Source organism: Cryptotermes secundus, unplaced genomic scaffold, assembly GCF_002891405.2.
Source record: "Cryptotermes secundus unplaced genomic scaffold, Csec_1.0 scaffold1247, whole genome shotgun sequence".
NCBI lineage: Eukaryota > Metazoa > Arthropoda > Insecta > Blattodea > Kalotermitidae > Cryptotermes > Cryptotermes secundus.
This window is the reverse complement of record NW_019724605.1, coordinates 141731-167941: the sequence shown is the minus strand read 5'-3', so window position 1 is coordinate 167941 and position 26211 is coordinate 141731. Positions and strand designations below refer to the sequence as shown.

Sequence of the window (26211 nt, the reverse complement as noted above, 5' to 3'; positions counted from 1 at the left end):
GATATGGGAGTAAATAACAACAAATCTGATAAACAAGATATAGACAAAAATTGTGAAGAAGCTTCCATAAAAATTAATGCTGAGAATTTCAACGATCACTTTTTAAAAATTGCTGAAATTATCTCTAGTAAAATTAAGAGTAATAATAGTTTAAATACTAATAGCACTACTTATTCTCCATTCAACTTATCGCAGATTCTAAATTTTCAGTATGATAACATTATATTTCACAATACTTCTACAGGTGAAATTGAAGAAATTATAATAAATCTACCCTGGAAAAACACTTGTGGTTATGATGAAATACGCATAAAATTATTGAAAATTAGTGCACCCTTTATTAGCTCTCCATTATGTTGTATTATAAATAAGTCATTATCTACAGGTGTTTTTTCAAGTACACTGAAATATCCGATTATTACTCCTATATACAAGAAAGGTGTTGTGAGATGGTTTTTGCAAATCAAAAGTTGGTACCCTTGAAAGTGTGTTCGATATATTCTTCTGAAACAGATGTTGTAGAGATTGTCTTTTGTTTTTTTGTGTAACCTGAACACTTCTGAGTTGGATACTGGAAAGGCGAGACATATGTATTCCTACTATTGTATTTTTCAAGTCACAAATACAGTTTATATTCTAAACTGGTCGTTGGAATATTTGTTCCCGATTCCCGCACTCTGCCAACAGGTTATGGGCCCAGGACAGGTTAGTTCAGACGTTTTTGAGTAAAGTTGAAGTGAAAATCGTAAATAAGGGAAGTTTCGAGTATCCATCAAGATGGCGTCAGAANCCCACTTCAGACGATGATTGGCTGGACCGGCCAGACTGGGAGGTTGCTTATCATTCTCCTCCAATTAGGAAAGCGAATATCCACTAGTGTACAGTTTAGGGGTGAACTTTGCCACCTGCTGCGTGGCTGTCAAACTGAGATTTTGGGGTAGCAGGAAATGACGCTGCTAAATTTATGACTTCCCCTGTCAAGTTTAGAATTTCTAAAGAACTCGGCCTTGTTTTACTCATTAAATTGACTGATTTACGAATGGGCAGCTGGCTTCAAGCTTGACCCAAGCCACTTGCTGCTTGTCTCAGGGGGAAAATTTCAAATTGTGAGGTGAAAGTGAGGAATTTCACAAAACCCTAACCATACACAAACATCAACTGACCTTCCCATAAACTGGACAGTTACAACCTCCCAAGCGAAATAATGACTATTCTGGCGCAGCCTGAATATGTCAACATTTCGTCTTACTGCCATTTCTCCTCCATTACCACACACAAATGCTTAAGCCTAGAAAAAATACACACTAAATGTAAATAGACAAGACCTTAATTGACTGCATGGTCCACCACTTCTAGCAATAGCATGAGGCCTACCATGTACAATATCTGAAAATTTAGGTGGCTTTCGCCCCCTTTCCTGCAAACAGTACCATTCAGAAAATCCTAAAATAACAGAAATGAAAGTTCACACAGTCATTGAGACAATACTTAAATGGGCTGACAATACAAAGTCCCTTGTTGTCCCTTTCTTTGACTCCAATACATTTTCTCAGACTTTCGAAACTTACATCTTACAACTAAAATTGTTTATTGCCTCACTTCTAGTTTTTACCCATTCCAGTCCTGTTGTTGCTCATGTCGCTACCATTGTTCTGACCACTTCCTTGAAGTTCACTTCTGGTTCACTCGCACATTGCCACATTTATGGGCCTCACTGGACAATACCTCACTCCCTAAGTTGCTTTGTCACCTCAGATTTACAGCTTGTTTCACTCTACCAGATCTTACACTTAGCTGGCAACTCATCTCATACAATTCGGTTCATACAGGCTAACATTTTCATTGTCCTAACATACCCATACAAGTATGTAATATTTTTCGGTGACAACACTGACCATAACAGTGATTGGTTCCTATCATTAGAATTTAGGCGAGCGTAAACTTAATTCTCTCTCCCTCGCCCATTCTCTTTCAGACCTATGATTTCAAACTTTCTCCTGCCTTTCCTCATTCACTCCTTGCCGAAACCGATTGAAAGTTACACATTTACAAGCCCTCTCTGTTATCCCTTTTACAATTATTTCCAAACAAAGGCGCGCAGGCCTACATAAAAAGTTGGTATTCACACAGCCATCACCCCAGCGCAGCAATTACTGAGCAACTCTTCCCACAATTCCTCAAATTTCGGATCATTTAACTGCCTGACCTCTTTATACCATGAAATTTAACTGGATTCATTCGTTCTTACTACAAATTTATCATCACTTCCTTCTGGACCAGTATGCCATTATACTAACACTAGTCTACACTGTCCAAGTAAGGCTTCAGGTGGCCCAAGTTAAAAAATCTGATCTCCTTCTGGCAGAATCGGCAATTAGCCGCATTCAATGTAAAGCCTGCTCTCGCCAATTTACTTAGAACAATTTCCAAGTGCCTGAGATGCTCCCCGAAACTTTTAGAAAATACCAAGACATCGCCCACGTACAACACAAGGAACTCATCAGTCTCACCACCAAAGACCTATTTCAGGGGTCTGACAAAAGCGGATAGTGAATTTCGGAACCCGTACGGCGTGCGTTTGTACTGGTACACAGTAGAATCGAACAAGAAGGCGGTGTACTTCCGGGAGTCTCTGTGCAGCGAAATTTGTAAATACGCAGAGGTCAAATCTAGGGTGGTCATGAACTGCGCTCCTTCGAATTTTTGCAATAATTCTTGTAAAGGTGGGGTGCGCTCTCTATCCGGAACGGTATGCTGGTTCACCTTCCTGGCGTCCACACAAATCATAATTTTCTTATTTCCCTTATGAACCACGGACAAAGGGTTAAGGAAGGGTGAATTACTAAATTCTAAAATGCCATCCTGCAGCATTTGCCTAATCTGGTCTCTAACGGCGGGGCGGACAGCAAAGGGGATGGGGCGAGAATATCCTACTATGGGTTTATCTTCGTCTACCTGAAATTTATACTAAAAAATGTTACACCTGCCAGGTCTGACGGTGAAACACTTCATATAGCTACTCAATAACTCGATCAAGCATTCTTTCTGGGACTCATTCATATTGTCTTTCGTGTCGATCAGGGCAGACAAATCCGCCTTCTTCAACGAGCGTGAGTCATGGAGGTCGAGTTCTGACGTTTGGATAGGGGTGGGTTGGAGCAGGTTACTCTCTGTTCTTCCTACATTAACTTCCTTTAGGCCAGCCGTTTCTTCTTCGCATAGGCTCTCAACCAGGCTGCCATAAATCTCCCTCGGACACTCTTCTTCATACACTTCTCCATTTACTAATAACTCTTGGTCGCCCGCGGCGCCATTTAACAGGGTCCTCTGCCCTACATAACTACCATTCACGGTAGCACAATTCAAAATACAACTTGCTTCCTCAACAAGACATTCTTTTCCCTTTCTACCTGCTTCTGTCTGGGTTGCGTCACAGCTGGCTTTAACAGCTGGGTGAAGTGGGTCATTGCCTACAGCTGGGGTTTTCAGGTCATGGGTGACACCAAAACATTTATGGGAAGGATCTCCCTTCGACTCCCGCTCATCATTTCTGGCGTCCAATGGCCCGGAACTTTGATCGAACGAATGTCCCTTCCTACTTCCATCTCTCTCATAGTAAAAACATTTATTAACAAAATCAATAGTGATCCCATATTCCTTAGAGAATGATGAGCCTAAAATGGCCGAATTAATTAACTGTGGAGATATTAAGAAAATAGCCTCAAACCTATCCTTGCCTACAAAAAAATTTATGAGCGCCTGCTTCTTAATCCTCTTTGTCCTCCTGCCAAATGCCGTGACTAGTGCTACATTTTCTAGCGGCAGCGTGGGCACAGCTATCCCTGCCCCTATCAGCCGATCATAAAGCTTCTCGGTCAAGATGTTCGCCTCGCTTCCTGTGTCTAAAAGGGCGCTAGCTGAAATGCCGTTCCCGAACGAAATGTTCACTTGCGGGCAGCAAGCTAAGTCGTTCTCATTTATGAAGAACAATATCAACCCCCCTATCGCCTCTGGTTCGATTCCCTCATCCAAAATTTCTGGGCTATTAACGTTTACTGCAGTCTTGCCCTGAACTCTTAACCTGTGAGGTGGACCTGTCGGTTCGTTGTTTTTACTGGCGAGAGTCATTCGGTCATCAACAACTCCCTGCTCTAGTTTCCCAAGTTCCCAGCGCGACGTTGTCCATCGGTGCCGGCGAAGGTGGGAGCGTGGGGGTTCAAGGAGTTCCCTGCCGCGGGGCGGCTGTCGACCGGCTCCGTATCCCTAGCTGACGATCCAAACCCCCCGCGTGTCGGGTGTCCACGCCGGTTGTCATAGCGGCAGTAATCGTTCCGGCGGTCGTCCTGTACTCGCCTTGCGTAATATTGGTTGAGGCAGGATCTTTCATATCCCCCACGGCTAGGCGGATTCCCTCTGGGAGTCGGATCGGGTTGGTGGGTTACCGGGTTCGAACCTCGGTATGACTCGTCCCCTTCCATCATCTCTACCCTTCTCAACAGGTCCAAGGCCTCCCCTACCGTACTTAGATGGGAGCCTATCATAGCCCTCTGGACCATTACTGGAAAGTGATGTCTGACCGCCTCAATGACTTCTGTGTCAGAGGGCCTGGGTTCCAAATAAGAGGCCATGGTAGCGTACTTTAGGAAATGGCTGGACAGCGATAAACCAGACCTGGAATTGAACCTGTCTTGGTAGAAACTGCACCGAACTAGGCTTTGCTTTGACTTTGACCAATAGTTACCGGAAAATGCTACCTTAAATTGCTCGTAATCACTCAGGTTTCGGGCTACAGTGGCTGCCCACTGTTTGCCTACAGCACCCACTATAGATTTGAAGGCTAGTGATAGCTGGAGGGGCTTAGGCACGCTCCTGAACCTCATGAATTCATCCAGCTGATTTAGATGGAATATCGGGTTAACCTCCGACCTATCGTCGAACTGTGGCAACGGGAAGTCAGCGCAACTCAAATAACTGTTCGCTGAGTGATGGCGTACAGGCTCTATAGTACTCTCACACACAGCAACCCCATTCACACACACAGAACATGAATTCGAATTACAACTGCATTCTACATTTTCTATCCTAGCCATATTAGCAGTGGGCGGTGGAGTGGGAGAGCCATGAACAGCGTTCGTTACTTCCCTGGTCTGTGTTACTTCTGTACCACAAGTCATGGGAGTCACTCCGGCAAGCTTGTCCTTCAGTTTGTCAATCGCGGAATTTAATATCTCGAACTTGCGTTCGATCCCAAGTTTTCGGTTTCTGCCGCTTTGTTTAGCTGTGCGGTGTTCTCCCCCTGCCGTTTTTCTAAGTCCTCTGCACGTATTACCAGGTCGCCCTTTAATATTTCTATATCATTAGTCAGGTGAATTACCTGATCGCCAATTAAGTCTACCTCCGTCCTGACTTCCAGAACTTTGCCGGAGAGTTCACCTGTCAACTCCTGGTTGCTCCGGGATTGCTGTTCCAGCCGGGCCTCGAACTCCGAACTGATTCCCTGAAGCTTCTCCTGCACCATTTGTAATTCCCTTTCCGTGTCACTCTGTAGTTGCCTAACCTGGCGAGACACTTTAGAAGTTTCGGCCTGAAGTTTCCTTGAAAATTCTTGGCTGAGTTTCTGATTTTCTAGTCGAAACTGCTCTACCAGTTTCTCGTTTTCCCTCCGGATCTCCTCTCTCATCTGATCATTACTCTCCCTTAATTTCTCCTCTACTCTACTCTGCAGTTCCTTATTACTCTCCTTTAGTTTCTCCTCTACTCTACTCTGCAGTTCCTTATTACTCTCCTTTAACTTCTCCTCTAACTTACTGGCCAGTTCTTCGTTCCCAGTCTTCATCGATGCAATCATGCTGGCGAATAAGTCTTGTAAATAACTCGGTACAGCGGGGAGTCTGCTGCAATATTTTCACTCTGGGCTTGTATCGTCACTTCCATCGTGTTCCTAACCTGGTCTCCTAATTCATCCAGACTTTCTACTGCTACACTTGACCCCTCTATTTCAACACAATCCCCCTGGTCACACGACAGGTCTGCAGAAAATACCCCCGACATGTTCTCACTATCAGCCCACTCCACTTCTATAACCCGGTTCCGAAGCGTTTGGCTGGCCATGTGTGTCACTTGACTAACCTTGGTGGTGCGTAATCGATGTTGTGTTGGACGGCCTTCCGCGCTCTGGAAGCTAGGTTGCGACTCCGTCCGTACTTCCTCTCGGCCCCTTCGGTGTGGTCCCTGACAGCTGCAGTGGCGGTCGTCTGCGCTGCTGTGGCGTTCGTAGGTAGATCCGCCGCCCATTCTTCACGTGTTTGCGCCTGCAATTAACCACTGATTGTTCCCGCTGGCTCCTCACTGCCTCTAGTCACCCTTGTCGCGATATCGGCTGTCGCGTTGGGCGCCACTCTCACCCTGTAACCGTCCTTCGGTTCTGCTATCCCCGGTAGAGCAATTCGACTCCTCTCAGGGCGTGTTGACTGGCCACGACTTGGGTGATTATTGGGGCTTTAGGCGTAGGGAAGTCACCTCAACACCAATTAACTGTTTGAAGTCTTTATTAAATCTGCACTAATTAAATGGAAACAGCCCAGTAGTGGTACACTTCACAGATTCATGGATGTAGGCTTACTTACTGTTCACTGAGACGCACACGTTATGGTCACCACAGGGGGTGTTTACGGGGATCAGAACATGTGAATATAACTTTCAGAGTCCTCCTTGCCAAGCACCCTCTGAATGGTAATATTTGCCCTGGTTACCCAAAATTCGGGCAAAGGACCTCCCACTTCAGATGATGATTGGCTGGACCGGGCAGACTGGGAGGTTGCTTATCATTCTCCTCCAATTAGGAAAGCGAATATCTACTAGTGTACAGTTTAGGGGTGAACTTTGCCACCTGCTGCATGGCTGTCAAACTGAGATTTTGGGGTAGCAGGAAATGACGCTGCTAAATTTATGACTTCCCCTGTCAAGTTTAGAATTTCTAAAGAACTCGGCCTTGTTTTACGCATTAAATTGACTGAGTTATGAATGGGCAGCTGCTTCAAGCTTGACCCAAGCCACTTGCTGCTTGTCTCAGGGGGAAAATTTCAAATTGTGAGGTGAAAGTGAGGAATTTCACAAAACCCTAACCATACACAAACATCAATTGACCTTCCCATAAACTGGACAGTTACAACATCAACTATAAGTGCAACTTGCAAATTAACAAATGATATATTGATGGCCTTAAATAATAAAAGGAAAAGTGGTGGTATATTTTTTGACTTAGAGAATGCTTTTGATTGTGTGAACCATGATATATTATTGGTTAAAATGAAATATTATGGTGTAAGTGGCGTGATGCGTTCTCTAATTGAGTCATATTTAGAAAATAGATACCAAAGGGTAAAACTTAACAATAAATTATCAAATTGGGCAAAATTGATAAAGGTGTTCGTCAAGGATCGATTTTGGGACTGCTATTATTTTTGATTTATGTAAATGACTTACCCTCCTTTATACAGTGTTCTGTCCCATCAAATACATCAGTTGTGCTATTTGCCGATGATACAAGTGTAATAGTAGATGAATTAAATTTTATGCAGCTGGGAAAAAAAACTTACTACGGTGTTTAGATCAATGAATGAATGGTTTAATTTAAATATGCTTTCATTAAATTTAGGCAAGACTTGCTGTGTAAATTTCTCAGCTAAATATAATTTTACCAAAAAATTAAATATTGAATATGGAAACAAAACTTTATTAGAGTGAAATGAGGTAAAATTCTTAGGTATGACACTGGATAACACAATATCTTGAAAAAAACATATAGATTCAATTATAGGTAAATTTAATAAAGCCTGTTACATATTTAGGAAAACCAAACAGTATTTAAATATTGATGCCCTCAAAATGGTGTATTACGCCTTTTTCCACTCAGTAATGTCTTATGGTTTGATTTTTTGGGGAAATAGAACTCTCAGTATGGATCTTAGAGAGATAGGATGGCACGGTATGGATGGATTGATCTGGTTCAGGATAGGGACCAGTGGAGATCTCTTCTGAACATGGTAATGAACCTTCAAGTTCCATAAAATTTTGGGAAGTTCTTGTAGCTGAAAAACAGGTGGCTTCTGAGCCTTTTTCCACTCAGTAGAAGTTAGTTAGTTAGTTAGTTAGTTAGTTACTTATATAAAAAAAACCCCCATGGCCTGTATTCCACAAGCAAACTATACCAACCAAGCAACAGCTGCTTGTCGGCAAAGTTAGTGCCAACTGTAGCAGATAGAGGGTGTTGCGTGGTCTGTGCAATGAATCCCCATGGCCGTTAACTTCGGTGTTCTAGACAGGAGTCGCTATTTCCTTGAAATAGCTCCTCAGTTATCCTCATGAGCCTGAGTGGACCCTGTCCCAGACCCACTATTTCTCAGAAAATCTGGTAGCGCCGGGAATGGAACCCGGGACCTCTGGATTTGTAGCCAGGAACTCTGACCATTAGACCACAGAGGCGGTCTAGTTACATAAAAACACTCAGAAATAATAAACTTATAGGGCAACAAAGGAAGATTCCTGGAAGTTAGAAAGCTTCTAGAACATCACCAGTTTTTAAGGAAGCAGGCAGGACAAAATGTGAAAATTACTGGAGTAAATTAATAGAGGTTATGAATTATTTGCTAATATAACAGCAGCCATACTAAAACTAAATTTAAGCTGCTTAATGGATGGAGTTATATTAATTTGTATTCAGGAGTGAAAACAATACGATGGGGTACCCAAAAGAAACCGAACTAATTTTTTTGTGGGCAGAGCTTTTGTAGTACCGCGTTTTGCCGCTATGAGCGCATAGAGCTAATATTCCTGAGTCGATAAGCCGAGTACCGTTGCTTCACAAGGTAAGGACTAGTTTCGGCAGAGTTTATAGTGACAACTGTTTTGTGTGATCGTCGTTTTTGCAATGGCTGATTTTCGTGAACAGCACGCGGCGGTGAAATTCTGCTTTTTGCTCGGGAAAAGTGGAACAGAAACTCTTGAAATGTTAAAAACGGCGTACAAGGACGATGCTATGGGGAAAACTCAAGTGTTTGAGTGGTTTTCCCGTTTCAAAAATGGTGAAATGTCAATTGATGACAAACCTCGTTCTGGTCGTCCTTCCACGGCCCGAACACATGAAAATGTTGAAAAAAATTCGTGAAATCATCAAGGAAGATCGACGACGGACCATTGAAGAAATTGTGGAGCTGTCGGGAGTGACTTGGAGCTCAGCGGCCAGATTTGTGGCAGTCGGGTGACTGGTTTTTCCATCATGACAATGCCCCTGCTCACACAGCCCTGTCTGTATGACAATTCTTGACTAAAAATGGTATGACCCCCGTGCCTCACCCTCCATACTCACCTGACCTTGCCCCGTGTGACTTTTTTTTTTGTTTCCTTGAATGAAAAGAGACATGAAAGGAAAAAACGACGGAGGCACTGTCAAGCATCTCAAAAGATGAATTTAGACAATGTTTTGAAAAATGGAATAAAAGACTAGACAAGTGTATTAGTGTAAGTGGAGAGTACTTTGAAGGGGATTGAAAGTTTGTGCTTAAAATTTGAATAAATAAATTAAAAAAAAAATAAGTTCGGGTTCTTTTGGGTACCCCCTCGTATATAACTGCTTGAAACATAAGTCATTTCTTAAAACAGAGAGCATTACACAACACACCATAATGTAATTATTTATTTTAAGTTTGTGATGAAGCACAACATTCTAAGATTCCATAGTAGGCTAAATCAAAGTGACTCTTCAGCATCCATGTAAGAACTCAATTCGAACCATTAGTGGCTCTGTCTCATCGTTCTCATCTGCTACTACAGACAGGATCTTCTTCACCTCATCAGCGATTTCAAAGGACAGATTTAATTCTCAATACCTCTGACTTCATTTTCATTTCCTGGTTCGATAACACTTGAGACTCTTTCTCTTTATTCCACAGATGTTCATTCTAACCTCCAGGCCTGCTATCTTATCTTTCTGCCTTCAAAGAGCAACACATACTGCTCTTAATGGCAGTAAAATTTTCTTATGAAGTAAAAACACACTCTTATAAACTTCATCAAAATCAATGTTGAAATCCTCTCACTCTGAGTTCAAAGTATTTCTTTCTTGGGGATTTATCAAGGGAGCCCTTGGAAACAGGACACATATTCTTACATAATTTTCAATGTAGCCTTCAATCTAAATTTTGTTCCTCTGAAGAACATCGCCCTCTCCTCTAATAATATTCAAATTTTCTTTCAGGGTATTACATACTCTTTTAAGTTCATCAAAATCAACTTTGAACTCATCTTGCTCAGATCTCAAATTATCTCTTTCCTGGGCCAACAGCAAATAAGCTTCCTGAATACTGGACTCCTCATCCACTGTCATTTTCAATCTACACTCCAGGCCTAATAACTTATCTTTGTCCCTCTGAAGATCATCACACTTTCGACTGATGACATTTAAATTATCTGTCAGGTCACTGCCTTTCCTTTTAAGTACATCAAAATTTGCTTTTAGTTCTTCATACTCTGATTTCAAAGTGTCTCTTTCCTGGCCCAATAGCAAGTATGCTTTCCGAATACTGGGCCCTCCTTCCAATATCATTTTCAATGTACTCTCCATGCCTACTAACTTATCTCTCTCCCTCTGAAGAGTATCACACTTTCCTTTGATGACATTTAAATTATCTGTTAGGGCACAGCATTTCCTTTGGAGTTCATCAAAATAGACTTTAAATTCCTCTTGTTCTGATTTCAAAGTGTCTCTTTCCTGGCTCAGTATCAAATAAGCTTTCTCAACACTGGATCCTCCTTCCAATATAATTTTCAATGTACTCTCCAGGCCTATTAACTTATCTTTGTCCCTCTGAAGAGTATCACGCTCTTCTCTAATGACATTCATATTTTCTTGGAGGGCATTATATTTTCTCTGAAGTTCATAAAAATTAACTTTCAATTCCTTGTGCTCTGATCTCAAACCATCACTTTCCTGAGTCACTGAAAGCTTTTCCTTTTGAAACCAATTACAAAACTTCCCCACAGCACATTCCTCAACATCTGTGCCATACTGAGGCTTATCCTTCCACACTGCTATCTCTGTGGTACCATCCAATCCTTCTTTCCCATTTCTGTGTTGATCCTGTAATGAATTTCATAATATACATCAGAACTTTGCAGCACTCTGATTTTCACAAGTTTAGAAGCTATTAAAAAACACTCAAAAAGAACTATGGTACCCAGATTTATTGGGTTTCTGGACTTCCTCCATCACCCAGTATTCTAGAAACTAGAAAACACAACGTTTTGGAAACTGGATCCATTTTCATTCTCAAGTGAGAGGGGAAGACCCCTATTCTGTTAGTTCCCTTAGAAAGAGCTAACCTCAGTCACTGAATAATCCCTGTTAGATTCACTACAGCTATTTAATAACCTGAGACCAGGCTAATTCAGATGGATATAACAAGAAAACATATCAAAAAATTTTGATAAAGCAATCATATGCGTGGAACTAGGATAGAAAGGAGTTAAATATTTTTGCTACCAGCCTAGAAGCCAAAACCAAGTGCAAAAGCACCAATGCATAGAAAAAATGGAAGCATCTTGTGAAGACATGTAGTGTCTATGAGTAGCACCATCTGTGGAGAAAAATCTAAAAACTCAAGACTGAATCCTTATGGAAATCACGGAAGAATTTTTCACATCATACAAACCTTCTCTGTGAGCTGGAAACCTCATTGCTGATAAGGGGGATCCAAATGGGAGAATGTCCAAACTGGGTTGGCTGATTGGTTTCGTTAAGCATGCCATATGGACCAATTCCTTGTATTTCCTATACTTGCTGTTACTTTCAATTTCCAAAATACTAGCACCATCCCAGCCTACCCTGTGACCCTACGCATATGCATGTTGGGCTAATTTTGATTTTTCTAGATCCTGCTGGGGATTGTGCCTATGTTCATAGAGCCGCACGGCTAGAGGTTTGCCTGTTTCACCAATGCAGCTTCTGCCACATTCACAGGGAATACTGTAGATGCAGTGTGCCATCTGTTGCAGATCTCTTTCCGGCCTGCTCTTCGTGCGTGAACTCCTAAGAGCGTTTATTTTTTAAGGCTGTTCTATGTTACATAAATTCCCTACATGATTGAACTTCTCTGCAATACCCTTCATATAAGGGATATACACAAAGCACAGGGGTTTTTGCTCTTTATGCAGATGACCACTACCCTTGGAATTAATGACCAAGAGAATGAATCCTTGGTGATAACCAGTGAGCTGCAGGTGACATCTAAGGCTGCTGATTTAATTAAACAGATCTTGTCATTCATGGCATATGGTGGAAGCTTAAATTTGGTTCATATACAAATTCAGAATAAGATATTGTAATATTTCAGTTTCTGGCTAAAAAAGAAAAAAAAAACACTTCTCTTGTAGATGAATGTCTGTCTGAATTGATGAATCGCAAAAATATATGTTTTCTATTTGTTTTATTTTAGCAGTGAAACACAACTACAGAAACAAACTCCTCAAAATCCTTTGAAGTTTGAATGTCTTTGAAACAACAGCATATATTCCAAACTTAAAATAATTCATCCATACATACATATTTGAAAAAATGAAAACTTTCACTTATATCATGTCCTACAGATTATAGCAACATCTTTTTGAATCAAAATGACATAGAGAATGCAAATATAATTAAATATTAGCATATACATATCAGGACAGTTACAGAAATGTTAGGACTTCTGACCAGTAACACCTTGGAATACAGCATAATTCCAATTATCTGCACCAATGATGGTGAACAGGTACACAAGAAAATGCAAAACCATACATCATCACAGGTTTTGGGTGTTATCAGGGGACTATGGTTATTGTACATATATGAATACATATGCACAATGTCCAGTTTCTTCAGTTATCTCAAATGGCATGAGGTGTATGGAACAAGTATAGTGAACATAAATTATGTAATAATTTTCAATGGCAACTTTTGTTTCAAGTGTATCTCGCTTGAATTAATACATAGTGAGTTACACCTGAGACACATGAAAAGGCACATGTATGTCTACATGCCTCTGCAGCAACAGTTTAACTGCAACAATAGAACAGCTGTGTTTTCTAAGTCATCCATGCTGAGATGTTATAACCAGGACAGTTTGGAGCAATGAGCTCGGTGCTCAGTTGAAAGTCTGTCTGTAAAGAGAAGACTTGGTGGGTGCAGTCAGTTACTATGTTAAAATCCATTACCAGGAATTGTCTAGTGAAGACAGACAAGACTTTTATGTGTGTCATTGTTACAGTGATATTCAGAGTGTGCAATTCCATAAGACTGTTATAGCTACTTGTAGTTATGATCTGTAAGTGGTCAGAAAATCCAGAACCCTGTCAAGGGTCACTCTAACATATGACNGTGTGATTTTTTTAACACCAAGGAATAAACATACTGTCATATCCATGATTTATTTAATCCGTCTTGCAGTGCATACACTCATTTATCTCCTTCTCTCCCTCGCACTACATGTTTCGGCATTCATTATTATGCCGAAACATGTAGTGCGAGGGAGAGAAGGAGATAAATGAGTGTATGCACTGCAAGACGGATTAAATAAATCATGGATATGACAGTATGTTTATTCCTTGGTGTTAAAAAAATCACACATCACATTGTACCTTGTAACTGGACTCCCTTAATTGGTCCTCAGGAAGTCCAAACTCAGCAGCAGATTCCTCCATGGCAAATGCAGTATATTCATCACCATCATTCATCGCCTTCATCTGACAAAAGATTACAAGACAATACAGTCAGGAAGAGACAATGTTAGAAACATAACCATTTTCTCTAGCCTGTTAAATTATTTTAATTTCATGCTTACAGAACAGATCTTTGAAAACTGGTAGCAGGTACCCACTGGCAGTTAATGTATATATACCCATGCATAAAATAATTGTACCTACACTTGCTGAAGCCACAAGAAGTGCCAGTCAACTCAAACAAAACAAACAAACTATGTGGTTTTAGTCTGCAAGCAAACTAAACTGACCGCCAATTGTTGATGAAGTTAGTGCCAACTTTAGTGGATAGAGTGTGTCACGAGGTCAGCGCAACAAGTCCCCATGGCCGTTAATTTCGGTTTTCTAAATCAGAGCCGCTATTTCCTTGAAACAGCTCCTCAATTATCCTCACGATGCTGAGTGGACCCCGTTCCAGACCCACTACTTCACAGAAAATCTGGCAGGCCCGGGAATTGAACCAAGACCTCTAGATCTGTAGCCAGGAACTCAGTAGATCACAGAAGCGGTCAATTGCCACTAAGTGTCAATATAACAATTTTTACCCTCCACTGAGTTAGCAAGGTATCTTAAAGCATTACAAAAAAGTTGTATTTAATGCCTACATTAGTTACCAATATTATGCTGTTACTATTGCTCATTAATCTCCAGTTAAAACAAAAACTACTTTAAATTTGGTTTGAGTATTAGTTCACAGTAACATATTGCAGAAATCTCTTCAAATTATGGCAATAAAGTGAACTATGATTGTAGATGAATCTTCTCTGAATTCATAAATCTTAAAAATGTATATTTTTAAACTTGTTTTCTTGAGACGTGTTCCACTGCATTTTCATACAGCTCTTTATAAATGTCACTTAGTATTTCATTGAGTTCCAATACTTCCTCTGTAGAACAGAGTAGAGGATATTTGCATTCCACAGATCCTACTTTTGGCTAAACCAAAGGATATGGAACATGTCATAAATACAAATGCAGGAACTTATTTCATATACAGGTATACATACAGCTTAAGAATTTTTAAAACAAAAAAGAAAACCTTACTGCACATACAGATTTGCATAAAGCTTACAATTTTTTAACAGGGGAAAAATAATCTATAAAGAAGATGGTGTGAATTAATTTTAATTCAGCCATGAATAAACTGTAAGTGGAAGATAACAAAATACTTGATACCTGCATAAGTATAGTCATCTGATATTTAGTGTGATTAGCTTTTGGCATATGAAGGTAATATTTACATCCTGTGTTTAAATTGTGTACATCTGTATTTCTTAATAAATCTTCCGAGTTTTCCACCACAAATGCTAGTAAGCAGAATATGTGTCCACTTGAAAGTGGAAGTACTAGTATATTAAATTTCTTAAATAATTTTCTACAAGGCAGTCTGCTTTCGTCACCTAAAAATGTTTTAATTATTTTCTTTTGCATGTTAAATACTCCATTTCTCTGTCAATTTCCCCAGATGATTAGCTCATAACATAAGAGAGTATGTACTGGTGATAAGCAAAGTACAAAAATTTGAAAGTATATGTTGTCATGACTGGTGCAGATGTCATGACACAGCACACAGAGCATAGTTTTGCAAGACAATCTTCTGAGCGACTGAAGTAACAGCTAGTTTACCCTAAATGCCAGTTCTACATATGTTACTAAATCCTGAATATAAGCCTGTGAATCTATTATAGATAATTCAGTATGCCTAAAACACGACTCAACCCTCAAATTACTATATTTAGCAAAGTTTTAAAATGCTATCTTAATGTTATGAAATCATGTCTAACCCTCCAACATTTTTTTCTTTGGCACTACAGCCCCAGAGGGCCTAGGCCTACCTCCATGAACTCTGTTCACTTCTGTTTTTCTAGATCTTACACATATGGTAGGACTCCTTGGGCGAGTGATCAGCTCATTGCAAGGCCTCTACCTGTAGACAAACACAGAAAAACACACACAAACATCCACGCCCTGAGTGGGATTCGAACCCCCAATCCCGGCTTCCGAGCGAGCGAAGACAGTGCATGCCTTAGATCGCTCGGCTACCGTGACCGGCAACCCTCCAACATACAACCTGTGATAAGAAAGATTTGAGGTTTTCAAGGCGGTGACTATGAAGAAAGCAGTCTTCTGGGATGTGGAGCCATGTGGATATTGTGCATTCAGTTCACAATGGAGACCGAAACTGATGGCCACCTCCCCTTCCTGGATATACATATTTACAGGAGACCCAACAGTTCTCTGGGCCATAGAGTGTACCGCAAAACCACCCATATAAACCTCTACCTTAACACTGCATCCCACCACCACCCATCCAACAAGCAAGCTATACTTTCCACACTGATGCACAGGGCTAGAGCACTGTGTGATCAAGACAGCCTACATGCGGTGTTGGTGCTCCTGGGGGACGTTTTCAGGCAGAACGGTTACAACAACCGGCAGATATACAGAGTTTTGAAGCGTCGTTCAACCATCAGTTGGCCTGATGATAAACCAGACTCAGTCGCCTTCCTGCCTTATGTCAGGGCTATATTCAACCAAATCAGCAGAGTGGTGTCCCGGCACAACATCAAATCAGTGGGCCTGCCTCCAAAGAAATTAGTTAGTTTCCTCCAACCAGTCAAAAATAGCCTGGGACTAAGGACACCGGGTGTATACAGAATCCCATGTGAGTGCGGCAAGGTCTATATAGGGCAGGCGGGCATTGCCGTGGACATGAGGTTGAAGGAGCATCAGTGGCACATCCGTCTCGAACATCCAGACAAATTTTTGTCAGTTGTGGATGAACAAAACATAAATTTGGGACACCGCATTCAGCTTCAGAATACCTCCATCCTCGCTACCAAGACCCGATATATGGATCGCATCATTAGGGAGGCCATTGAGATTGAACTCCATCCCGACAATATGAACAGAGAGGTGGGGTTTTGTCTCAGCAAGTCATGGAAACCTCTCATTTGTTCCCTCAAGAAACCTCCGGAACATTACGCCGGATCCACAAGGCCACGCAGGCCCATGCCCGATTTGCATCGCAGCCCCTAAATTTCGGGGTTAATGCCCTCCTATTAACCTTGCCTTTCTCGCCCCGATACTATGTCTATACCTGCTCAGGCCTGCTACCTGCTAGCCCACCTCCCCAGCCCCTTCCCCTCTCCACACTTCTGATTTTCCATGTATACCCTCTCCTTCCTACTCACCCTGTTCTTAAACAGTTCAACTCGACTCTGTGAGCATTTGCTCGCGCCGGTTCCTGGCTTGCGGAGTTTCTTTCTTTTTTTTTCTACCCTGAAGATGGAGGTGATACGTTTCTCCGAAACGTCGGTTAAGACAATATTTACACGGTGCCACATCCCGGAAAACTGTTTTCTTCATAGCTGTGAATAAGTCTGCCAAAGAAACAGTGGCCTTTGTCTAAATTTTGTTTTGTTATTCACTGCTTTTATGTACTACAGTTAATCTGATCAGCAAAATAAGAAATTTGGGCCTGCTGCTGCTGAAGCAAATCCATACATCAGAAATCAATTTCAATCTTTTAATTTCACAATACCACAAAAATGGATTTATTATTTATCATTTTGTTTGGATTCACCACTCAACCTCCTATCCAGGCCGCGCCATAGCTCAAGCGGTTAGTCGCTGGCTTCCCACCGCGGCGGCCCGGGTTCGATTCCGGGTCTGGTCAAGTGGGATTTGTGGTGGACACAGTGGCGCTGGGGGGGGGGCGTTCTCCAAGTACTTTGATTTCCCCTGCCCATCTTCATTCCACCAAATTCTCCATCATCATAATCACCCGGGGCAGGTACAATAGGCCAATCAGCAGCCGCCGTGTCGAGTGGACCCAGCTGAACTCCACCCCCCGCTAAGCGAATTAAAAAAAATCGTGACGTGACAGAGAGCACATACATGCGCGCCAGCGCTGTGTAGGCAAGCCTGAATTCTGCCCCACTCTGAATTAGTTAGTTACTCAGTTTTTAAAATGCTACCTAAATGTCGTTATGCCCATACATTCCTCCGTTATATTGGCTGTGAATCAGTTTGACACAGAGTGGCCTTTGTACCGAATTTCGATTTGTTGCTCACTGCTGTTGGAACGTTTCTGTGGTCTAGGGGTCAGAGGTCCTGCCTACAGAACCAAGGGTCCGGCGCTATCAGATTTTCTGAGAAGTAGTGGGTCTGGGACGGGGTCCACTCAGCTTCGTGAGGATAATTGAGGAGCTATTTCAAGGAAATAGACTCCTGTCTTGAAAACCGAAATTAACGGCCGTCGGGATTTGTTGCGCAGAGCACGTGACACCCTCTCTTCGCTAAAGTTGGCATTAACTTCGCCGACAAGTGGCGGTCAGTCGGTCGGTGGGTATAGTTTGCTTGCGGACTCAAGCCAGGGAGTTTTTTTCAATGCCCTTACGTAGTTAATGCAATCAACAAAATAAGGAATATGAGCCTGATGCTTCTGATCCAAATCCATATATCAGAAACCAATTTCAGATTATGATACCAGAAACAAGAATAATCCATTTCCTACTTATCATTTCGTTTCGATTCAGATTGAGATCACATTAAGTTGATTATTCACTGATGAACTCGGAGATTGATGAATATCGAACAACTTGCCAAATGAGAATTGGCAGTAGAAATCGAATCACGCAAAGGAAGACTTTCCCAGTGGCACTTCAATAACCATAAATCCCACATGTTCTGAATCGGGATCGAAAGCTGGCCACTGCCGCAGTAGAAAACTGGTGATTAACCGTTTTTCTCATGGAATGGCCAATGTCACATCCTGCCTAACACATAATTCACGCTTTCATGAGACCAAACTGAAGTCTAACTTACACTTATTCGTAATTTCTAAGAATTCTGAATTTCGATACGTAGATAAAGTACTCTATAGCGGCCTCCGTATTCTAGAGGTAACGTTCCCACCTGATGACTCGTGTTACGCGGGTTCAAACTAGTGGGTCTGGGACGGGGTCCAAAGGGCGGAAAAATTCAGGGAACAAGTCCTCCGGGAGGGACTTTAAGCCGTGGGTCCCGTGTCGTAGCTTTACGGCACGTAAAAGAACCTCATATCTCCAAAGGAGGTCACTGAGCTAAATTCAAGGACATTTCCCGCCCAACAGTAGTCTCTAACGCCTCTAATAGATGGGGGAAGCATTATAGATACCGCCAAGCCAGTAGAGGTCGAACTCACTGGCTCGGTCGGGACTGATGGTACGCACCAATATCGGTAGGGTATAGAGACTGGTAGAATATCATAGAGGGAAGCACTATGGACCAATACTGGTCTCACTGCATGGGGAAACCCACCCTCTCCAATAACTAACTAACTAAAGTACTCTATTGGCTATCTTCTTGTAACGCCATATTTAACGCATGTCTCACAGTGGAGTTTCTAACGAGCAAAGAATACGTAATAAACAGTATTCGAAAAAATCTTTTGTGCAAGACATCCTGCACCGACAACATATGGTGGGTGTTGTTCATGAGTATGTACGGAAATGCCATATTATTCGTTTCATGTGCATGGAACGTTCCGCCTCCATTTTTGTAATTTCGCTCGCATTTTGAAAAATATGTGTATACAAATATGCCTTGATTAGAGCAAGCAACAGACAAGTTAAAGTTTTGTTCAGTCTTACGAAAATTAATAATTAATCTTCCTATGCTCACCTTATTTCGGCTTCTTCTAATCCATTGAAAAATTCCGCAACATTGAGTTTTGTTGTTTCTGAACATGGTATTCGCATCGCAATTTGATTTTATTTCAACATACGGGCTCCTTCACACATTAAACAATGACACATAGCTATAACCATGGAAACGAATCGCAATAGTTGAAGCGTTTCCTAGATTACGGGTTTCCTACCCTAGCAACGTGATTGTTATTTTTACAGTGCTGAGAACGGCGAGGTAAAAAAGAGCAATGTGTATATTTGCATTTTAAGCTGCAGCCACTGAACTAGAATTTAACACAAGACATGACAGAGCACGCGTACTTGCTCTCCAGCAGGGGAAAGGAAAGTCTGACGTCTACCTAATCCTTGAATTTTTAACAAAGTATCATTCAAATAAAAAAAACGATCTTAATGTGGTTATCCCAAATCTATTCCTCCATCATCCTCTCTGTGAATAAGTTTGACAAAGAAGCAGTGGCGTTTCTATTAAATTATATTTTGTTACTGAGTGCTTCTAGGTAGTTGATCTGACCAACAAAATAATAAATTTGAAACTGTCACTGTTGATAAAAATTCATACGTTAGAGATAAATTTAGATCTTTTAGTTTCATAGTAGGGGGCACGCGGTAGCATAGTTGGTTGAGGCACTATGCTACAAGCCAGAAGGTCATGAGTTCAAGTCCCGATGAGGTCATTGGATTTTTTCAATTGACCTAATCCTTCCAGCAGCACTATAGCGTGGGTTCGACTCAGCCTCTAACAGAAATTAGTGCCAGGAATATTCTTGGGGCTAAAGGGCGGCCGGTGCGTAGGGCTGACAACCTTGCTGCCATCTATGAGCCGAATGTCTAGAAAATGTGGGAACCTCAACATCTCACAACCCCATGGGCCTGCAAGGCCTGTTACAGGGATACCTTTACTTTTTTAGTTTCATAGTATGGTAACACAAACAAACTGAAAGAATTTCTTTTTTGTCATTTCGTTTGGATTCAAAATAAGATCGTTCCATTACATGGATTATTCGACTGTGTTGTCAGCGATTGATAAATCTCGAGCAACCAGTGGGATGAGGATTGGAAGGAAAAACCGAAGCATTCGGCCGCGACATAGCTCAAGCGGTTAGTCGCTGGCTTCCCACGGCGGAGGCCCGGGTTCGATCCCGGGGTCTGGTCATGTGGGATTTGTGGTGGACAAAATGGACTGGTGCGGGTTTTCTTCGAGTACTTCGGTTTCCCCTGCCAATCTTCATTCCACCAAATTCTCCATCATAATAATCACACGGGGCAGGTACAATAGGCCAATCAGTGGCCGCCGTGCCGAATGGACCCCGTTGGACTCCACCCCTAACTTAGGGAATTAAAAAGAACCGAAGCAGTCAAAGAAAGAGCATTCCAGTGCCTCTTCATCCATTACAAATCACACGTGACCTGGCATTGGATCGAAAATAGGCCACTACAGCCGTAGGAAGCCTGTAATTTACTTCAAGAGGTTTGGAATGGCCCAACTCACATACTGCCTGACACATGAATCACATATTCATGAGAACAAAGTGAAGCTCTAACTTACAGACATTCGTAATTTTTAAGAAGTCTCAATTTTAATCATTTGCCAATAATTTCTCTCTGGGCCCTGTTCTTGTAACATCATAATTTAACTCGCGTCCCACAGAGGAGGTTATAACCTACATGGAATACTTAATAATCATTTTTCGTAAACTTCTTTTGGGCAAGACTCCACTTGCACCGAACCCAAATGGAGAGCTGTTTCCATGGGTATTCACGGAGAGGACAAATAATTCTTTTCACGTACATTGAAGTTTCTGTCGCAAAATTGTGTACCTTTTTCAATATTTTTGTGTATACGCCTTATTTCCTTGTCAATAATGCTTGATTAAGAGAAAGCCACAGCTAAGCTAAAAGAATCTGTTCAGTCGTACGAAATGTAATGATTAAACTGCCTATAGTTACCTTATTATTTCGGCTTCTTCTAATCCATTGGGTAAATCCGTAACTTCGACTATTCTTCTCCCGAGACATCGTACTCGTTTTTTTTTTTGCAAATCATTTTATTTAAACGTATAGATTCTTTTACACAACTATCCTTCACAAATTAACGTATGGAGTACAGGTAAAACAATGGAAATGAATCTCTATATCACAAGTCCTTTCAGATTTCGTACCTTCATGATCGTTATTCATATATTGCTGAAGACTGAGAGGTCAGAAAAATAGTGTATATATTTGCGTAGTCGATATCTGAAACTCGAAGAATAAAGTAATGAACGCAAAATCTACTGATTTTCCGTTGTTAAGATACTGTGACATGCTGAGCTATGAGCCCTCCCCCCCCCCCCGCCAACCGTGATGCGCCGAGCGAAGCCGAAGCGAGCCGATGTTAGCCGAGTCCTAGGATCCTGGTCGCTAGGCAACGCGAGTCAACAGCGGTGACGTCACCAAGTAGTAACAGCGGTTACTTCCGCTAGCGCCAGGCAACAAGGGTGCCTATTACGTGGCCGTATTGTCCGATCGAGGCTACATAGGGAGCAGCGAAGGCTATTCACAGTCAGTTGTACTGAGTCAGTCCTCGAGCTACCTCCGAGTTAGTTCCGAGTTAGCCAGCAACTAGTCAGTTGTATTCTGGCATTTGGAGTGTACTAATTGTGATACTGCAGATAGCAGTAACCGTAAATCTGTAATTTGGGTGATTGTAAGTGCGAATGTGAAATAAAATTCGCTACATCGAATACATCGAGAATTTATTTGTCGCGATATACGCCCGATACGCGACAATACGTTACCAGGTAGCGTCTAGTTAATATGCAGAGACCACAACAATTTGCCCTCTGTTGTATTTACTGTAACATGCACAGCTAGGCAACGGCGCGAAAAACAAAAAAAAGCGCAACAATACAAGCTGTATCTCAGTGAACGAATGTTTATTGCTCGTTGCTAGGCAACAGCCAGAGAAACAATGAAGTCGCTGGCTAGGAATCACGTGACTTGTTTTGTGCAAGTTAACGCCGGAGGTTTATATGGGACGAAAAAGGCCGTTTGCGGTCAGTATAGACTTAAGTTCCTTGTGGCTCAACTTATATATTGAACAGATAGAATATGCCCTTTCTCAATCATGTAAAATATTTGGGTGTACTTTTCGATACGAGACTTACATGGAGAGTTCACATTGAAATGAATGAAGCCAAGGCTTTCAGAACACATATTAGAAACTACTCCCTATTCCGAAGTGAGCGTTTAAGCAAACTACGAACTTCTCCGTTCACTTCGGCTTTTCTAGATCCTACACATTCGGTAGGACTCCTTGGGAGGGTGATCAGCTCGTCGCAAGGCCTCTACCTGCACACAAACACAGGAAAACGCACACACACAAAATAAACATCCATGCCCTGAGTGGGATTCGAACCCACGATCCCGGTTTCCAAGCGAGCGACGACGGTACATGCCTTAAACCGCTCGGCTATCGTGACCGGCCAAGTTTACCTTTACCTTACAGATGAATAAGGAGTACAGAAGAGAATAATTTAGATACTGGAGTCCTACCAAATAGCAGTCCACATCAGAGAACAAGAAGAAGGACCTGTGCACATAATTTGTACAAGGAACATACAGGATTGTTCCCGTAAGCTTTTGGAGTGTTACAAGTATTTGTAGTTCCGCCTGATGATTGTCCAATAAATCGTTTCTCTTCAATCCAGAGAACCTATTAATTATTTGTCGCGTTACGAGGATACGCTGTTGTCAACAGTGTATGAATAACAATCATGTTGTTAGTTTAGGAAGCATGGAAACATGGAAGGTTTTGTTGTATGGGTATTCGTTTCCATGGTTATTTCTGCGTTACGTAGGTTCACATGTCAATTGCAGTTGTGTGAAGGAGTCAGTACGTTCAAATAAAATTATTTGCAACACGAGTACGATGTCTCGGAACAATAAGAGTAAAAGGTGCCGATTTTCCAAATGGCTTAGAAGAAGCAGAAATAATAAGGTAACTATAGGCCCGTTAATCATTACATTTTGTACAACTGAAAATGTTATTTTAGCTTAGCTGTGGTTTGCTCTTAAGCAAGTCATATTTGAAAGTAAACAACGTAAATACACACAAAGAATGAGGAAGTCGAACGAAATTACAAAATTTGTGACAGTGCACAAAATGAACTCCGAAACACATCACACAAATCTATTAGGGCACAGGTTTTAAGACCCTGTATGACACAGCAACCGAACACATTGTTAGCACTGTCTGCATATATCCCAGGCACTTGGATGCTGGCTTGTCACTGCAATGTCCAAAGATCGATTACACAGCAGTATGTTGGAAATTAATTTTCCAGATTGGAGGGGCAAAACCGAGAAGTCTTAAGGGCACAGGCAGAGTAAGATATTCAGAAAGAACTTGAAGCCAAACTATGGGATGCTATGTGCTGTGTATGCAATGTTATAACATTTTCTGAGAGGTTATCCTTTAACCAAGATACAGACTTTTTGACTCACTGGTCACTGTGTTTGGTATTCTGGACGTGTTTTCAGTGGTCATGTTCAATTCTTTCCGGTCCCTGAAAGAAGTGTTCCACTTTACACAGAACACAGGCAGCAGAGAACAGAGAATGACAAGTAGCTAAATAGGGTCTGTAACTGTAAATTCTTGAGCATTTATCTCTGTCCTGTCGTGCTGCTCTCATGATGGTTTTGTAGTTTACCACAACTTCAAACAAACTGGCTTTGTGAATTTATATCTCAGAAGTTAATTTACAAAGGAACTGTTCATATACACTAAATATGCCACATGCTTGTTATTTATTTCTTCATAACCATGACATGTTTTGATAAATTAATGAACTTCATCAGAAGGCCATTTTTACAAATGACACCGTGTATATGTGGTGTTAACCGACGTTTAGGAGGAACGTATCGCCTCCAGACCGCTTTTACCGGTTCTCACGGTCTCTCCGCTTGCAGAATTCTGATATTTTTTCTTCTACCCTGAAGATATCTCAGAAGTTAATTTACAAAGGAACTGTTCATATACACTAAATATGCCACATGCTTGTTATTTATTTCTTCATAACCATGACATGTTTTGATAAATTAATGAACTTCATCAGAAGGCCATTTTTACAAATGACAAAAAATTAGTTAATTCCTTGTTATTAACTCTCCAATATTCCAGTTCCAATAAGATTGTGCATATGCTATGTATGTAACGTATAAAATACGTGATTACATCTAAAAATTGTATGTGTATTGAGAATTTATTTTATCTAACTGGAGTGATCAGGCACAGGTTCAGTGTTAAAACGGTTTCTTACAAGCAATTTAATGTACGAAGAAAGCAGTCTTCTGGGATTTGGCACCGTGTATATGTGGTGTTAACCGACGTTTAGGAGGAACGTATCGCCTCCAGACCGCTTTTACCGGTTCTCACGGTCTCTCTGCTTGCAGAATTCTGATATTTTTTCTTCTACCCTGAAGATGGAGGCGATACGTTCCTCCTTAACACCACATATACACGGTGCCAAATCCCAGAAGACTGCTTTCTTCATAGTCACCGACGTGAAACCTCAAATCTTACAATTTAATGTACCTTTTTGTGTTCCGTAAGAGTTTAAGAGACATTTCTCATGTGTGAGTCATTAATAGGCAGACAAGACTAGTAGCTTACCATCATATTGGCATTTTGAGGTCACTGTTGATGCGAAGCGGCTGTGACTTATTGCAACAGAAACCGAAGTATATCCACACACTTATTGAAGTGCTGGTTGGACGAGAAACAAGTACAGACACTTGTATCAGATCTTCAGCAAGAAGGATAGGATTTTGGTACTTTATACATTCCATTAATGTTGTCACTGGAATAACTTTTCTCCCAGACTGAATATGGATCCATGCCCATCTGTCATCATCTGAGTTAAAATGAAGACTAGATCACTTTAGAAATGGCATCACTAGGATTTAGAAGCTGTCATAAATGCACTGTGTGATATACAAGGTGCGGTAATAAAGAAACCGGATTCATGCTCTAACCCTTTATTGGAAAAAAAATCAGACAATCGAAATGTTATCCCCTTCAATGTAGTCCCCTCCTCGATCCCTACACCGCTCCATGCGAATTTTCCACCGTTGGAAGCAGTGCTGCAGGTCATCTTGTGTTATGCTCTTCAAGAGTTGCGTCGCTTTTGTTTTCACTGCATCCACGGACTCGAACCTGGTCCCTTTGAGCGCAGACTTGATATTCGGGAGAGAAAAAAGTCGCATGGTGCTAGGCCCGGAGAATACGGTGGATGTTCCATCACTGGAATGTTGTTTTTTTGCCAAATACCTCTTCACAGATAGCGCGATGTGTGCTGGCACGTTGTCGTGATGAAGAACCCATGAGGCATTTTTCCACATGTCTGGTCTCCTTCGTCGCACACGTTCACGGAGGTACGTCAAAACATTTTTATAATAAACCTGATTGACAGTCTGACCTTCAGGCACCCAATCAATGTAGATTACCCCCCGGATATCGAAAAAAACAATCATCATTGCTTTGAATTTGGACTTGCTCATGCGCGCTTTCTTCTTCCTAGGGGATTTGGGGCTCTTCCAATGCATGGATTGTCGCTTAGTCTCTGGATCATATTGAAGAATCCAAGTTTCGTCACACGTAATTACGTTTTGGAAGAAATCAGGATCATTTTCAATGTTTTCAAGAGTGTCAACACAGCAATTCACTCGATGTTCCTTTTGCTGGGGG

At 41.5% G+C, this 26211-nt stretch overlaps 2 protein-coding genes across 14 annotated transcripts in view; both read right to left on the bottom strand.

Annotated features, from left to right (window-relative positions):
• LOC111862540 (tektin-B1) overlaps window positions 1–2503 on the bottom strand; it is a 37364-nt gene extending 34861 nt beyond the window's left edge. For 3 of the 9 annotated variants that reach the window (XM_023848028.2, XM_023848027.2, XM_033750708.1), the window contains exon 1: window positions 1600–2502. Coding sequence is in view for 2 of the 9 variants with exons in the window: in XM_023848029.2 (XP_023703797.1) it covers window positions 1613–1637 (25 nt within the window). In the remaining 7 variants the exon portion in view is untranslated. Of the gene's footprint in view, window positions 1–1568 lie in introns of all 9 variants that reach the window. The other 6 variants (XM_033750706.1, XM_023848026.2, XM_023848029.2 and 3 more) reach the window with 6 other exon arrangements.
• Window positions 2504–9634: 7131 nt separating this feature from the next.
• LOC111862544 (protein hook) overlaps window positions 9635–26211 on the bottom strand; it is a 55875-nt gene continuing 39298 nt past the window's right edge. For 3 of the 5 annotated variants that reach the window (XM_033750712.1, XM_033750710.1, XM_033750711.1), the window contains 2 exons: window positions 13672–13776; window positions 9635–11137 (listed from right to left, as the gene is read on the bottom strand). In XM_033750712.1, the coding sequence (XP_033606603.1) occupies window positions 10193–11137; window positions 13672–13776 (1050 nt within the window). In that variant the 3' untranslated portion in view covers window positions 9635–10192. Of the gene's footprint in view, window positions 11138–13671; window positions 13777–25137; window positions 25527–26211 lie in introns of those variants that run through there. The other 2 variants (XM_023848035.2, XM_033750713.1) reach the window with 2 other exon arrangements.